Source organism: Sarcophilus harrisii, chromosome 4 (genome assembly GCF_902635505.1).
Source record: "Sarcophilus harrisii chromosome 4, mSarHar1.11, whole genome shotgun sequence".
Taxonomy (NCBI): Eukaryota; Metazoa; Chordata; class Mammalia; order Dasyuromorphia; family Dasyuridae; genus Sarcophilus; species Sarcophilus harrisii.
Genome location: NC_045429.1, coordinates 241,424,542 through 241,441,901, shown reverse-complemented (window position 1 = coordinate 241,441,901; position 17,360 = coordinate 241,424,542). Strand labels below are relative to the sequence as shown.

At 32.1% G+C, this 17,360-nt stretch overlaps 1 protein-coding gene across 6 annotated transcripts in view; it reads left to right on the top strand.

Moving 5' to 3' along the window:
* ADGRB3 (adhesion G protein-coupled receptor B3) overlaps positions 1-17,360 on the top strand; it is an 856,580-nt gene that overhangs the window by 345,652 nt on the left and 493,568 nt on the right. For all 6 annotated transcript variants that reach the window (XM_031964675.1, XM_031964677.1, XM_031964676.1 and 3 more), the window contains 2 exons: positions 7,742-7,906; positions 8,963-9,127. In XM_031964675.1, the coding sequence (XP_031820535.1) occupies positions 7,742-7,906; positions 8,963-9,127 (330 nt within the window). The remainder of the gene's footprint in view (positions 1-7,741; positions 7,907-8,962; positions 9,128-17,360) is intronic.

The window sequence follows — 17,360 nt, the reverse complement described above, 5'->3', positions numbered from 1 at the left end:
CATGTTATTTTCTTCAGTGTGTTGGGTTTTTTTGATATTTTTTTTTGCATTTATTTCCATGCTGTTGATTCTCTTTTTAAAAAATATTTAAGTAAGTATAATTTTATTGCTTTTCAGTTATAAGATGTCAGAGATTAAACCTAATAAATCTGTATACACATATACATTACATATATTAAAATATATAACATATAGCAGAGGAATCTAATAATGATAAATAAATCAAAAAGAAAGAATGAAAAATTCATTTGGATGAGAAAATCAAGATTCAAAAAGCAAAAATTGGTGAGTTGGGACAAACAAAAGAAATAAATGTTAAATCCTAAGTTTGGCATGAAAAAATAAATTGGTGATTGTACATCCTGCTGGGATAATTCATGTGGTAAAAATTAAGGGAATATTTTTCCATAAATTCAATATGAACCTATAGAATGATTTGGCTATTCAAAAAGGTCATATATTTAGAAGAGTTCAAGCAATTCACACAAGGGGAAAAACTTATTGATAAATAATGCTTATTGTTCAGACTGATATGTTATTGGGGTATGGGTATGAATTCTCTTTTTCTAATTTTCTTGCATCACTCTCATTTCCCCTCCCCGCACCTCCCCTCCATTTTTATACAATATCTTTTATTTGATTTTGAAAATCCCTTTTGAATTCTTCCAGGAATTCTTTTTAGATTGCTGTGCAATTCACTTTTGTTTTTTTGTTTTTTTTGTTTTTTACTTTGAGTCTTTGTTTTCTTTTATATGGTTGTTTTCTTCTGAATTTGTTTGTAGTAGTAACTCTTTATGATCATATTCTTTTGTTGTTGTTGGCTCATTTCCCCCATTTCTTGACTTTTGACTTATGTGTCTTGTTCCTTGGGTGGAAGTGCACTGTCTGAACCTTCAGGTTTTTCATACTGCTGTTTTCAGAGCTAGTTCTGGGGAAAGAGGAATCTGTAGATTTTTGATGCTTCTAAGGTGGTAATAATAAAATAATAGGGTGTAGTCCTTTATCTCCTGGCCTGTACCCCTGTCTTTACCTAGGAAGGGAAGATGTTCCCCAAGTCACAATTTTTTTTTTGCCCCTTTTGGCCCTGGTGTGACCTTGGTCCCTGCTTTTTTGCAGTCACAAGCATTAATTTTCCTTTCTGCCTTTGAATTGAAACCACAGTCCCTACTTCTTTTTCATCAATCACAAGCATTCCTCCCTACCCTGGAACTGTGATCAGAGACTTTTTACCTGTGACTGATCCTCTTTATTGTAAAACTGCAAACCAGAAATGAGTCTTGGCTATGCAACAGAGTCCTGAATCCCAAATCAGCAAAGAGTCCCCTGTAATTTTTTCCTGATCACTTGTCTTATCTTCTTACCATTTGGGGGCTAAGAACTCTCAAAACTGCTGCTGCTGTTGCAGTCACTTCCAAGACCTGCTGCTGGTGCCATATTATGGTTTGTGCAGCCCTTCATCCTGGTGTCACATACCCTTCCTGCTGATGTCCCAAGCTGTCTTGGGCTGGAAAATTATTTTACCTCAACTTCTTCTTAGCTTTACTACTCCAAAATTCTGTTTGAGACATTATGTTAAAAGCCATTTCACCTCCACCTCTTTCCTTTCCCACTGTCTCCATATTGATTTGACATGTTAAACTTCATGATTTTGCATTTTGTAATATGCTTTTTACTGATTTGTCTTTAATTTCTCTTTTCCAAGATGTTAATTTTCCTAAAATACAACTTAATCATTCACTCACATGCTCTAACACTTCAAGTAGTTCCTCTTAATCTTCAACATAAATCATAAACTCTAAACATGGCCTACAAAGCCTGATATAAACAGATCTTCAACTAATTTTTTTCCCTGAGACAATTGGGGTTAAGTGACTTGCACAGGGTCACATAGCTAGGAAGTGTTAATCTGGTCTCAGATTTGAACTCAGGTCCTCTTGATTTCAGGGATGATGCTCTATCCATTGCACTACCTATTTACCCCTCAACTATTTTCTCAGCTTATGACCAACTGCTCCTTCAAATAAAAAAGCCAACCTATAATCAAATATTCCTTGCAAATTCCTGGCCTTTTTGCTTCTGCCCTAGATGATCTTTTCCTCTCTAATAATATCAACTATTCCCTCTCTTTTCCTAAATCTTAAATTTCTTCAAGGTTCAGCTCAAATCCTTTTCTCTTCCAAAAATATATTCCCAATTATGTTTGCAAATATTAATCTCTTCAACCTCTGAACTTCTCTCACTTTTATTGTCTCTTCTAAGATATATTTATTAAGCACTTTTTATGTGTAAAACAGTTGGTTCTGGGAAGGAAAGATATGAAGTATCAAATATTTTATACCTATCATGAGAAAATTATCTAGACTTATTGTTGTTATTAGTAATTTTACAGTTGCATATGACTCGGTGATTGGATATTCAAGGGGTATGCAATTTCTTTCTCCAGTTCATTTCATAGATGAGGAAACTGAAGCAAACAGGGTTAAGTGACTTACTTAGGATCACACAGCTATTAAATACCTGAGACCAGATTTGAACTCAGACTCCAGGCCCAGTCCTCTATATATTGTCCCACTAGGTGCTGCTCTCTAGAATTAGTGTCCCAATTATGTTCTCACTTGTTTCTACATACTCTTTATTCCAGTTTAGATGTTCATCTTTTCATGGGTAGTAAGTAAGTAGCTTTTCAAACCTACTGGAGTTCTCTTAATTAACAAATTTAAGGGTATTTTCTCAACACTCATCCCTCTTGATTTATCTGAAATATTTGGCACTTCTTATCACCTTTTCCTATTTCTGAAACCCTTTCCTCTTTGGGATTTTATGACATTTCTCTCTTGGTTCTTCTTCTATCTGTCCAAACAATCTTTAGTCACTTTTGCAGATTATTCATCCACATTATGTCCACTAATGAAAGATGTCCTCCCAGGGCTTTGTCATAGGTCCTCTTCTCATTTTATTTTATCATAATATTACTTAGTGATTTTATTAATTCCCATGAGTTCAGTCATTATTTTTCTGTAGATGATTCCAAGATTTATTTTTCTAACCCCTATATCTCCCTTGAACTACAATTATGCATCATTAACTAGCTCTTTGACATTTTGAATTAATTAGTTTGTAGTTATCTAAAATTCAACATGTCCCAAAACAAAAACAAAAATTAAAAAAAAAAAAAACTTAGTCTCTTTCCCTCAAAATATTCCTCATTTTCCAATTTCTCTATTACTGTAAGAAGAGATCACCATCCTACTAGTCACCAGACTTGTGACTTCTTTATCCATCCCTGAATCCTCACTCTAATTCCACATTCCAAATCTTGTCTTTTCCAGCTTTGCTGTATCATAAATACTTCTTCTCCCCACTCACATAGCCACAATACTATCTCCAGTGTGGATCACCACTTTCCTAAAATATCATAACAGTTTTCTAACTAGATTTACTGAATCAAGATACACTCTATTTAATTTATCTTACATTAAACTGCCAAAGTGATTTTTCAAAAATGTATTCTTGTACATATATAGATATATACATGTCCATGTCTAATTGTCTCCATCTCTAGGTAGGACAGGGGGTGGAGAAAGGCAAAAATTTAAAAAAGAAAATTACATAATAATTTTAATGTATTTTTAAAAGGAAAAATAAGTTATACACAACAGATTTGCAATTTAATGTGTAATCCTCTCCCCCCCCATTCTTAAGTTCAGAATTTTAAAATAAATAAATAAATTTAGTTCTTTAAAATATGTCTAATAATATCACTTTCTACCCCTGCTTACTAAGTTCCAGTGGCTCCTTATTACTTCCAACATCAAAAATATTTCTCTTTTTTTTCCTTTGCTTCCTATCTTCTTATTTTGCCACTGTCTTCCCCTTCACATACTCTATGATCCTACTATATTGGTCTATTTCCAGTTAATCACACACAATATTCCACATCTGTTTCTGTGCCTTTTCTTGAATGTAGTGTTCCCTTACCTCCACTTATTGATTTCCCCATCTTCTTTCAAGACCTAGTTTAAGTCCATCTTTTTCTACAGGAGATTCTGTCTCCTTATCCTTCAGAGGTTGGTACTTTCCCCCTCTCAGATTGTTTTCTACCTATTCTATATATAAATGTATTTTGTATATTTCTAATTATTCATATGTTTCTTTTCTCCTTTCTCTCTATTAAAATGTATGTTCCCTAAGGACTGGGACAATTTTTGGCTTTATTTGTAATCCCATTGCTCAGAACAGTACCTGGCACATAATAATTGTTTAATAAATTCTTGTTAACTGACTTATTCACTGATTCCCTTGCCTCAAGTCTTCTCTCCCCAATAGGATTTTGAGTAATTTAAAAGTTGCATTTGTCTGTTCCTATAACTTCCTTCAACTCCACAGTTCCTAGCATGAAGCCTGTCATTCAACTGACATTCAACAAATATTTATTGATTAATTGCATTCCCATTGAGAAGGTTAATTACTTGAGCAAGACTTTGTGCCTTCTAGAGCTTTGACATTAGATAAAAATACTGACTGACAGTTCTTTCCCCATACCATGGGGGAAATAGAGGTCTATGGCATATCTGCAAAATTTGAGGTTGCCAACTATATTGACAAAAAATTATAGCTTTCATTAACAAAGACACCTCAAATAATTAAAGTTTTACTTCATAATAGAAAAAATCTTAATGGATTTGCTAAGGAACATTAGCTTAAATTTGGTGTACAGGCAAAAGCCATACAATTCTATATACACACATTTCTTCAAAATAGGACATATGTTATAACATAGTTAGAAAAGAAAAAGATGATACTTTATAGAGAGCTAGGCACATTCAAAAGCTGTTTCATTCTGAAATAACTTTATTTTGTTGCATTGTTGTCCAGTGTTGCTATTATCTATTTTGTTACAGGAAACAGAGAGCCTTCTAGATTTGGACTACATAGGAAATAGGAGTAATGCTTTCAAATGCTTTTTTTCTGGGGAATGGGGTGGGATGGGATGGGATATACCTTTGTGTTTTAGAAAGAGCAGTAAGTTGAGACTTAGGACACCTAGGCTGTCCTTATTTTTTGGAGTACTAAACACATATTATTTAGTGCACTATGCTAAAAGTTGAAGGAGAGGCAATGTTTTAAAAAATATAGCCATTGCCTTCTAAGTGACTATGACCTAAGAAATTCTAGTCCCAGACTTGCCATTAGCTCATTATGTGACCTTAGAAATGCACTCAATATTATATAATTTTGTTTCCCCAAAAGTAAAATGATCAATACTAATAGATGAGTACTAACTTCCCTTCCAATGTTAATATTGTATGAATCTATAGCAGAGTAACACATTGGGAAAACATTTTAGATTTGAAGTCAAAGACCTGGATTTGAATCCTTATTCTCTCACTATTCCTTGTTTGATGAAAAATATCTTTGGGTTTCAATTGCCCAACTATAAATTGAGGGAGCTGGACAAGGTGACCTTAAGGTTCCTTGCGATTCTCAATCTAGATTAATGAATTCATGATGGACATTAACCTAAAGGAATTTCTAATAGCAGATATAATCTATGCCTCTAAAAATATCTATTTTATTGTTAATGATTGGTTTATACTTTTCCCTATAAAATTAACCTTTGTCAATTAATCATCCCACAATTCAAGCTCCTTTTTTCTGATGTTCAGATTTATGTGAGCTATACTATTGATTAATGTCAACTATTATCCAATTCATGGTTTGGGCTTCAAGCTATTTGTGTGTGTATGTGTGTGTATACATATACATATTGATAGAAAGGACTGAATAAAAAAAATTCATGAATGTAAAACCTCAGGCTTTTCCAAATAACATTAGTGGTGGTTTTTAATAATGTAATATATCTTTTGTCTTCCCAAGACAAATCATTCTAAAACATGAACATTGCAGCAAATAGCTGCACTTTTTTCTACTCACCCATATATTGCTAACATCAATTTTCATTATTCATCAACACATATAATGTAAATTCTCTGATACAGAGTGCTGGGATGACTTTTGCTTTCTCATAGTGTCTCATGTCATTCTGACAACTGCAGTTCTTCCTTAATTTCTTCCTTCTTTGTGAAATGCCTCCACACCATCTTATAATTCACCTCAAACTGGAAAGCTTCCTTCAATAAGTACATGAAATGCTATTCATTCCATTTGTTGGTTTTTTTATTAGTATTATTTCTCAGTTTATACTGGTTAAATTCTGTAATTATGTATATACATATACACATATATATTTCTAAGTACTTTAGCAACATTTATATCTATGTTTTATCCATATAATTAAAAAATAAAACCTCCAGTAGGTTCAGAGGTCTCATGGTTAGTACATAGTACAGTACTAATAATATGCAATAGATAAATGTTGACTTAGTAAGAAAAAAATTTTTAAAGTTCATTTTTAATTAAACCTATTGTAAATTTTTAAGTTGTTTCTTTCCAAATGCTAGCATAGAAGAAGCTATGTCTTCTGTCAAATAGGCTGCACAGATAAGATTGTATCAAGCATTTTAAATAATTTTTGTGTAAATTCTATTAACATGATCTTATTAAAATGATTTTTTATTTCATAAAGCATTTTTCAAAGTGGAGATATGTATATATTAAGCAAGTTTCTATATGATATGTGTAGGCCCTTATATTAAGTCCTAAAGGAATTAAATAAATTCTTCATATTCTTTCCAACTTTATTGTTTTTACTAGGTTTCATAGGAATTTTTTATAGATTATGCTGAATTGCAGGAATATTCTCTTTGTTCATTGAAAGGAAGCAAGAATAAAATGAATATAGCTAGAGAAAATATAGAAGTACTCTAGAAATCATAGTCATTGTCACTAAATTGTGATTCTTTTTTTAATCTCCAAACTTAAAAAAAAAAAAAAAACTTCCCTCTGTATTTTTCTGAATTTTTGATATAGAGATGTGGAGGGCCAGAACTCTGGAGAAGTATACTTGAAACAAGGTGTTAACTCAATGGAATTGATGAGATGATGGTTTTTCTAGTTCACATATATATTTAGTACTTAGTATGGTGATGTAATGGCTCTCTAGTTCACACATATTCAGTATGCTATAAAGATGTAATTGTACTATGGTATATAAGGGTTGAGAACTGGAAATGAGACATTCCATTTTTGGCCAGCCTCATGGTAGTTCTCCTGCCTTCATCACTTCTCCATTAAGACCAAGGATTCAGGCTGATACAAGAACTTTCAGAAAGCTAGCCCGAACATTACATACAGAATCTAAGATGATAACAGTGAGCACAAGGAAATGCTAAAAAAAACTATTAAAAATAGTATCCTCACGTATAGCAGCAATAACCTATGAACACTGGTTTTAATGTGTATAATGTGCATATGCACATATAAATTAATATATGACCTTTCCACTTCATTGTGGAAAGTACTCTAAGGACAGAAGATCTAGATTCAAATTCCAAATTAACTATTTTCTAGTGTTCTGCCTTTGGTCAAGTCATTTATTCTCTTTCAGAATTACTTTCCTTATCCATAAAATGAGACTACTAATACATTCTAATTTCATAAATTTGTTATGAAGCTTAATTAAATATGTGAAAATTTTTGAATAAGTTAATGAATCATTACTAATTTGAAGTGATTTTCTTTGGTTTCATCTTCAAAGGGACTACTTGCATGATGTACTTTGCATCAAAGTTTTTATTCTATAAATTCTTTTCCCATATATCTCTGTTTCTGCTTTTGCTAGTTGATGGACAATGGCAGGAATGGAGCTCTTGGAGTCAGTGCTCGGTAACATGCTCCAATGGCACACAGCAGAGAAGCCGGCAATGTACTGCAGCTGCTCATGGTGGTTCTGAATGCAGAGGTCCTTGGGCAGAGAGTAGAGAGTGTTATAACCCAGACTGTACAGGTAAGACAAGATGCACCAGAAATAGATCCCACCACCATGTACAGGTGCCCTAGAATCCTCCTAATACTTGAGTCCTAGAGTTTAGAGATTATGAAAATGTTATGAGAACATGTTACAAAAAGATCCTTATAATTTAATCAATCTATCAACAAGCATTTCTTAAGTACTTACCCATGCCAGTCACTGTAATAAGTGCACGGGTTATAAAGAATGGAAAACAAAACACACATAATCTCAGCCCTAAAAGAGTTTAAATTCTAATGAGAAAAACAGTATATAGACAACAATGTACATATAAATTACATATAGTATAAATAGGTGCTAAACTCAAAGAAAAATTACTAGCAATATTTGGGACTAAAATCCTTCATGTTTTATTATGACAAAGTTGAGGACCTTGTAAGTCATGTTATAGGAAGATTGAGTATGAAATAATTAAAGAATGACAATTAATTAGGGTTCTACTATTCAATATTTCTTTTTATTCATTTCCTATTGTAAATAATATTAGATATACCTTTAACCAGTCTGAGAAAGATAGCTAAACATATCTCAAAATAAATGTTACAAATATTACAGGTATGACTCAATAAGAATACTAATGCATATTTCAATTGCTTAATGATTCATGATTTAATCAAATGTAAGCATTCCTTTAACTGATACAGACTATAACCCATGTGTATTTTATGGACAAACTTCATGAGTTGCTATGGAGAAAAAAATAACTACTGCCTGTTTAACAAATCTTCTGGTAATGCTTCTTTTCAAACCTTCCTGTAGACTGATTTTTGCATGAAAGCATTATAGGCTGTCATTGTTACCTGGGCTTCCAAGTCTTTAGGCTTCCTAAGAACTACTAGGGCTTGTGTTATCTTGACACTGCCCTCAAAAACCCAATCAGTATCATGTCCTCACCATGATGAGTTTTCAGAGCAAAATTTTTTGTGGAAGAACAGCATTATAATACAAAATGAAAATATTCCATTCTAATATTAAGCTTCCTTCAATTGTATTCAATGGACTTGCTACTATTTCTTCTGTTATCTACTCCAGCAAATGGTCAGTGGAATCAATGGGGTCACTGGAGTGGATGTTCCAAGTCATGTGATGGTGGATGGGAAAGGAGAATAAGGATCTGCCAAGGTGCAGCAGTAACAGGACAACAATGTGAAGGAACGGGTGAAGAGGTCAGAAGATGCAGTGAGCAAAGATGCCCTGGTGAGAATTTTCTGTGGTTACAACACTTCTATAGAAAATTATATATATATATATATATATATATATATATATATATATATATATATATATATATATAATAGCACCTACTTCACAGGATTATTGTGAAGATAACTAATATTTACCAGGTACTTCACACACCTTAAAGTGCTTCATAAATGCTAGCAATTATTACTTGAAATTATTTATACCAATAAGATGATGTAATTTTAATCTATTTTATGAATTTTTTTACTAAAGTACAAACATATTTTAGACTTACACAATAAAATTTAAGAGTCATACACAATGAAACATATGTCTTTCTAAAAGAGAGGTAGTATATTTTTATAGGATAGACTACATATACATAGTTAAAGACAATTTTTGTATCAGATGTTTTTGCTTAATTGTTTTTCAAGACCTAGTTTAATTTCAATTAAATGAGTATGATTAAAAACAAAATGCATGAATGAAAAATATTAATGTAAAAATATAAAAGGCAACATGGCAGAATGCAGGAATATGTTTTTACTCACAATACCTAGGTTTAAATTCCAATCGTAATAGTTATTATTATCTGTATGATGGCCAACTTCTTTGAGGTCATTTGTATAATAAAAGATAAAACCTAAGTATAAGATCCCAGTGTAAGATCAAAGAAGGAAATATGGAAATGGAAAGAAGGAAACAAGCATTTATTTACTGCCTACTATGTTTGGCGTACTTAACAAATATTTTATTCTTATGCCAGTCCTAGGAGACAAGTACTATTATTATTCCCATTGTACAATTGAAGAAACTGAAGAATACATGGGATTAAGTGACTGACTTGCCCATGGTCAGAGTGCTCATAACTGTCTGATATCAAATTTAGATTCATGTCTTTTGAATCCAGATCCAGTTCTCTATCTACTGTGCCACCTAATTGCTTTATAAACTATAAAGCATGATATGAATGATGGCTACTATAAATGATAGAAGACAGCATGGTGTAATAGAAAGTATTCTGTATTTGGAATGTCCAAAGATATGAGTCTAAATCCCACTTATAAAAGCTGCTAATGTCATGAACATGAGAAAATCATTTCATATTTATGAATCTCAATTTTTCTGTACATTTCAAACTCAATTGACTCATTTTAAACATAAAGAAAATAAGATACATGTTGACTATCTTACAAAATTGTTTTCAGATCAAATGAGAAAATTTGAGATGGACCCAAATTTCTTTTTTCTTTATTAAGTAGACCTGGGAGGATTTTCATCATTTTAAAATCATAAATTCAAGTCTTAATTACCATAGGAAATACTTAATTCTAAATTTTGAATAGAATAAAGAATCTTTCATATATATATATATATATATATATATATATATATATATATATGAAACAGAGGACATAAGAAGAAAATATAAATTATTTTTGGTGGGGAAACACTAACAATTATGGGAATGAGAAAGGATCTTGCAAAGGATGTGAAATCTGAGCTAAATCTTGATGGGAACTAGAAATTCCAAGAAGTGTTGTTGAAGAAAGAGTGCATTTCAAGAATTTGGGGAAGCCCACATAAAGTCATGGTGGTGGAAGGTACAATGTCATGTATATATAGAGTAGCAAATAGGCCAGTTTAAATGGGATGGAGAGTAGAGGGGTGAGGAAAGGAGGAGAAGGTAATATGAAATGAATCCAGAAAAAATAGAGGTTTTGTCCTGAGAATAACCATTAAAACTGTTGTCAAGGTATAGAAACACAAAATAAGTAAATAGATAGTAAGAATATATTTAGTCACTCTAATATGTCATGGTCATGACATTAGCAGCTTTTATAAGTGGGATTCAGACTCATATCTATGGAGATTCCAAATACAGAATATTTTCTATTACACCATGCTGTCTTCTTTCATTTATAGTAGCCATCATTTATATCATGCTTTATAGTTTATAAAGCAATTAGGTGGCACAGTAGATAGAAAACTGGATCTGGATTCAAAAGTTGAACTAGGACTGGGGAAAAAAAATGATATCCCAGGGTACTACAAAAATAAAGGACATTATTTCCAATATAAAAAAAATGGAATGAAGAATCACAAAGTACTACTCAGATCTTCATTTTAGAGATGACCAAAGATTCTTTAGAGAAAAGAACATTTATTACTATTAATGAAATTCCTTAAATTGTCCACATAAGGACCAATTATGTAGTGGGAATATATTTATATAAATGAGGAGAAAAAAATAAACAGTTAGCTAAGTTTATAATCTAATGCTTTAATATAGTTATAGCAGGCAAAAATTCTGTGATCATTTTGAAGTTTCTACTGTGAAAAAGTTTCTGAGTATGGCAAATAGAGATTGAAATAAACTCTGATTGGCTAACACAAAATGAGACAATGCATGTCATAATGAAAGGTTAACTTATTTTAATGAGGGTCTAGAGGATGTGACTCCAATCATTCAGTGTTAGTAGAAGGGATTTATCTATACCCATATTACCCCATATAGGGCAATATAAACAAAAGGGGAATATACTTCTACCCATAATTATCTGGCTTTATCTAATATTTCTTCTCATTATCAGCCCTGTACTTCAAAGGCTACTTGAATAACAATGCATAGGGATTTTCTGAATGAGGGAATAGAAAGGGGAGTCCTAATTTAATAATTGGTTATTAAGAGAAAAATAAAAAATTTTTTCTCACCTGTGAAATTTCTCAAAAAATCTTTCACATTCTACTAGAAACTCAACGCACTTGATGGAGGCAATACTTAATATTTCTCTACTTTTGTAGATTTTCTAAAACATGTCAACATCCTTCAATATAGATAATATTTTACATGGAGTTAAAGATAGATTTTTGAATCTTTATTCCTAGCATTTAGCATAGTGCCTGGCATATAGTTGAACTTCATAATTGACTTGTTTTTAAAAAGTAATAAATTCTATTTTGTGTAGATACTGGAAAAGAAGCAGTGCATTTGCTCAAAATAGGAACAAATTCCTAGGAAGAACTGAAATTAACATAGTTTTTCCTAGGTGATAAGTTTTAGTTATGAAAAATATGCTTCCTGCAATGCTTTGTTGAGGATGTGTTCATTGAAAAGCAACACAGACTGTTACTTTTTTTCCCTTTCTAAATAAAAAAAAAAAAATCATAGATGTTTATTTTGTCTTATGAGTATTTTCATTAGAACATAGATATGATTAAATGTGAATTTTTTTTGACAGTTGGAGCGATCTGAATCAATCCCTCAAAGATTCTCTCAAAGAATCTCTCAATTTCTCAAAAAAAAAAAAAAAATCTCAGAGGTTTCTTTAGATTGTCCTTTGAAACTGCATTTATAGCCACAGCAGTAAAATGGTACTGCTGAAAACATATTTTCAAAGATTGCCACCTGCTGTTAGTAAAATATTTTACAAATTTACTAACAGGGAAAATGCTCTCAAGGCATCATAACTACTAGATTTGTTTAAAAGCTTGCATCATTCAAGGCAAGCAGTACTAATAAGAGGCCTTGAGAAATACAACTTATAATACCATTCATTTATTTCTTGAGGTGCTAACCTTGACATTTTCTTTTCTCTGACTTCCATAATTATGGGGAAACAACCACAAATCACTTTCTGGCATGTAAATAACTTATTTTCACAATTAAACTGAATTATATATTTCTGTAAGTAATATGTAAAATTCAGTTGCCATGAATGTGGAAGTAGGTATGCCCTAAGAAATTTCTTTTGAAAGTATTTTAAATGTGTTTATTTCTATAGACAGGAATGAGAGAAAGAGAGATCAGAAGAAAGATGTAATAGTTCATAATAAATTTACTTCTAAGGAATAGGAAAGGTCTTGATGGCAAATTAAGGATAGTTTTTTCTGTTTTAGTTCCTTCTTTGTGTGGCAGTGGAAATGGAGTGGAAAACATGGTGCATGGAAATGAAATGTCTATTCTGTTCTTAATTTTCAGAAATAATGGTAGCAAAGTTTCTTCTCAACATGGCAGACTTTTAAAAGAACAAATTATTTCCAAAACAGCTTTGATTTGCATATTCAACTACAATGGCTGCTCCTTTACCTTAGCATGGTTGATAATAATTTTTGGTAATGTTGAAATATGATTTCAAAAGATATCATTTTATTCCAAAATTATTTTCAAAGGATATAAATGGGGAAAAAAATTATAAAGGTCCACAAATGAGTTTATAAGGTGTTTTCTGTTTTGTTTGTTTTTTTAAACCACTAGCAAAATTTCAACCTTTTTTTTTTTTTACATGAGGCAATTGGGATTAAGTGACTTGCCCAGGGTCACACAGCTGGGAAGTGTTAAGTTTCTGAGGGCAGATTTGAACTCAGGTCCTTCTGACTTCAGGGCTGGTACCCTATGGACTGCACTACCTAGTTGCACCTAATTTCAACATTTTTTAAAGGAACATATTTTTCTTGCCTTATTTTTTGTACTATCCTATGTTTCTTAATACTTTTCCCAATAAAAGCTATTATAAATTTCATAGTATTTGTATTTATGCCTCACTTATTTTGGATATAAAACAAATCCATCAAGTGTGCTAAGAACTGTTCCAGTTTCATTAACAAAGAAACATAACATACACATAGTTTTGATTTAATAATTAATCAAATCGAGGGTAGCTACATGGCGCAGTGGAACAATGGCCCTAAAGTCAGGAGGACTGGAGTTCAAATTCTGCCTCAGACATTTGATAATTCCTAGCTGTGTAACTCTGGACAAGTTACTTAAATCCAATTGCCTCAGCAAATAATAGTAATAATAATTAATCAAATTGATGATAAAGCATCTTTTTCTCCATTCCTCAAATGCATATATATTATGAACTGCTACATCATGCTTTTTGATCCCCAACCATGATTCCAGTTTATAGAAATAAGAATAGTTAGAATACATTACAAAGAAATTATCTAGGATATAAATCTTCCAGATTAATGGAAATTTCTTTTACATATAATTTACAGAAATATGTAATTCAGTTTACTTGTGAAAACAAGTTATTTACATGCCTAACAGTGATTTGTGGTTGTTCTTCCATAATTTGATTTAGAAATCAGAGGGGGGAAAAGTCATGATTACCACCTCAAAGAAACAGATGAATGGTGTGATCCGTTGTATTTTTTTAAATGTTATTTTGCAAAAAATCTATAAAACCTCTATTCTGAACCATTTTCTAATCTCTTTCCTTTCTACCTTGGTGATTTTAATATAATAGATAATGGCATAATAGAAAGAAGGTTGGGTTTGAAAGTAGGAAAATTCTTGATTCAAATCCCAATTGTCACATTTACCTTTGTGAGCTTAAGCAAATATTTTTTTTTTCTTTTGAGGCAATCAGGGGTGTGATTTTCCTAGAGTCACACAGCCAGTAAGTGTCTGAGACTAGATTTGAACTCAGGTCCTACTGATTCCAAATCTGGTGCTCTATCCTCACTGCTCCCCAAATCTTTCAAATTATCAGCTTTCTCAACTCTAAAATGAGGAAGTATATTAGGTAACTTTTAAGTTCCCTTCCATCTCTAGATTTATGGTATATAATCTATTCCTATTGGCTAATTATTATCTTTATATTTATTATGCCTATGTATGTGTGTGCATATGCAAGTATTTATTAAGCTCCTATTATGAGTTTAAACTTTGTCCTGGTCTCTGAAAATATAACATTGTGTGAATACCATATCTCTCTCCTCCAAATGCTTTGACAAAACAGTACCTCATGCCTGAAATACATTACCTACTTTTCATCTACCGCTTAGTCTCCTTGTCTTCATTCAAGGCTCAATTTATGTGTCAGTATCTCTGAGAAATCTTTCTGATCCATACTTCCCAATCTTGAGTGCTTTCAGTCTTCAAATTCTTTTATATCCACATCTGTGTATGTGTTATATTCCCCAATATACATTTTCTGTAGTCTTAAACTGTAACCTTTTTGTCTTTCTATTCCTAGTCTAGCATAATGCTGGCACATAGTGAGCACTTCATGTCTCTTGAAGTAAAATAAATCAAATTAGTGTAAAAGTATTAAGATGATATAATAAACCAACAGGTTAAAAGAAAAGAAATTTCTGCCTCATCTCCCATCCCACGTCATTATTGAGAGTGCTAGGAATTTTTAACAAAAAACTTAGAATGTCTTCTTTTTAAATTTCTACTTGCTTTTTCAAATTTATGCAATTTTCTGCTTATTTAAATATCTGATTTCAATGAGTGTAAGAATTTGTATGATGAATTTTATAAACTCTGAGGTACAGGATAATGCCTTATTTTGTATGTGTCCTAGAGACAGAGAAACATACCCAGAGAGAGAAAAAGAAAGAGAAATAAAAAGAGAGAAAGAGACAGAGAGAGATAAAAAGATTTACAGAGACACACACACACACACACAGAGACATAGACATACAGAGAAGAGGGGGAAGAATATCTTGGGTACCTTATTTATGTGTCTACAATATTTACAACATACTTTGCATTTATTGAATGTCCATTTAATGAATGAAACAGAATCATAGATTTAAAGTTGGAAGATGTCTTAAAAATCATTCAATTCAATCCCTTCATTTTCCAACTGAAGAAACTAAAGGAGAGAAATAAGTGGCCCAGTGGATAGAGTGCATAGAGATTTCCTGAGTTCGTATCTGGCTTCAGACACTTATTAGCTAGGTGACCCTGGGCAAGTCACTTCATTTCTGTTTGCCTCAGTTTCCTCTTCTGTGAAGCAAACTGGAGAAGCAAATGGCAAACCACTCCAGTATCGTTCCAAAAAACAAAACAAAACAAAAAAACAAAAACAAATGGGGACATTAAGAGTCAGACACAACTGAGCAAGAACCACTGAGCAAGAACCACTGAGCAACAACCATGATCTCTCAAATAGTACTTGCAGAATTTGAATAGGTAACCCAGGTGTCTCCTGATACCAATTCCCATGGTCTTTTTACTACACATTATTGTTCAAAGACACTCATGTGTAAAAATAGAGCGAGTCAGTTATAAACATAGACATAGGCAAAGAATTCAATGATAAAAGCAATTAGTGGGCAGATATAGTATTAATGAAATTCATTTTAAATTGTCTATTTCCTTTTGCCAAGTCATCTCACAATACACACTGAAAATGGAATAATAAATCATAACTCCAGGATACACAGCAAGAGAGAGACCATCTGCTGGATTAAAAATATCTGATTCAATATCCAATTGTTAGTAAGAAAAAGAGTTATTAGACACTCCTGTATATTCTTCCTAATTAAATAAACCAAATTTTATGATCATCAGTGAGGAAGAATCACAGACAATTCATCAGGCATCAATCTATGTTCCCGTATTTGTTGACTTTTGCACATTGTTTGTACCTGTTGCCATAGGGATAAATATTAATGTGAATTATTCTGCCAGACTGCTCACTAGCTGAAACTTTGAGAGAATTTTCAAAGCTTCAGCCTCTTACCCTTACTTCTTACTTGTAAGGTAAGAGTGAAAGGCAGCTTCATTAGTTATAACCTAATATGGTTTGACTCCATGTAATTTGACATTATTGGGTGCCATGCTGCTCAGACTCAAATCAGAACACAGAAACTCATCTTTTCTTGATTGCTTAATCTTTGTTATTCTTCCATCTTGGATAGCTTATTATATTAACAACAGACCATTTAAAAATAATAGTAGTTTAGGCTACCATTTAAAAATAACCATTTAAAAATTTTTGAGTATTTGACAGATTTTCATGTGGAACAGAAATTAGAATTATTTTCTGGGGTCTACAGGGTAAAAAGTCAAAAACAAAAAGATAAAAACTGAAAGAGGGCAAATTTGGTTTTGAGATTTAAAAAATTAAAACTTTCTAAGAATTAAGAACCATATGAAAATGGAGTAATCTGTTTCCAGAGGTTGTGGCTAACCCTTTATAGAATGTCTATCAGCAAAGTTTTTTTTTATTTTCATTTGTCAGATAGTTGTTTAGACTTTTGTTGAAGGCAACATTATTAAAAGGTAAGACTCCTATATTTAGAATGAAGAGACCAAAGTCTATTTCCTGACTCAGCTATTTAGTGCCCTTAGCTAGTCACCTACTCTCTTCGACCTCCATTTCTTTATCTGGAAAATCAAGGGGTTGAAATAAAGGACTTTTGATGTCCCTTCTAAATCTAAATCTATAAGTCTATGAGTAGTTGATCTTTTAGGTCCATTCTAGTTCTGACATTTTTTGAT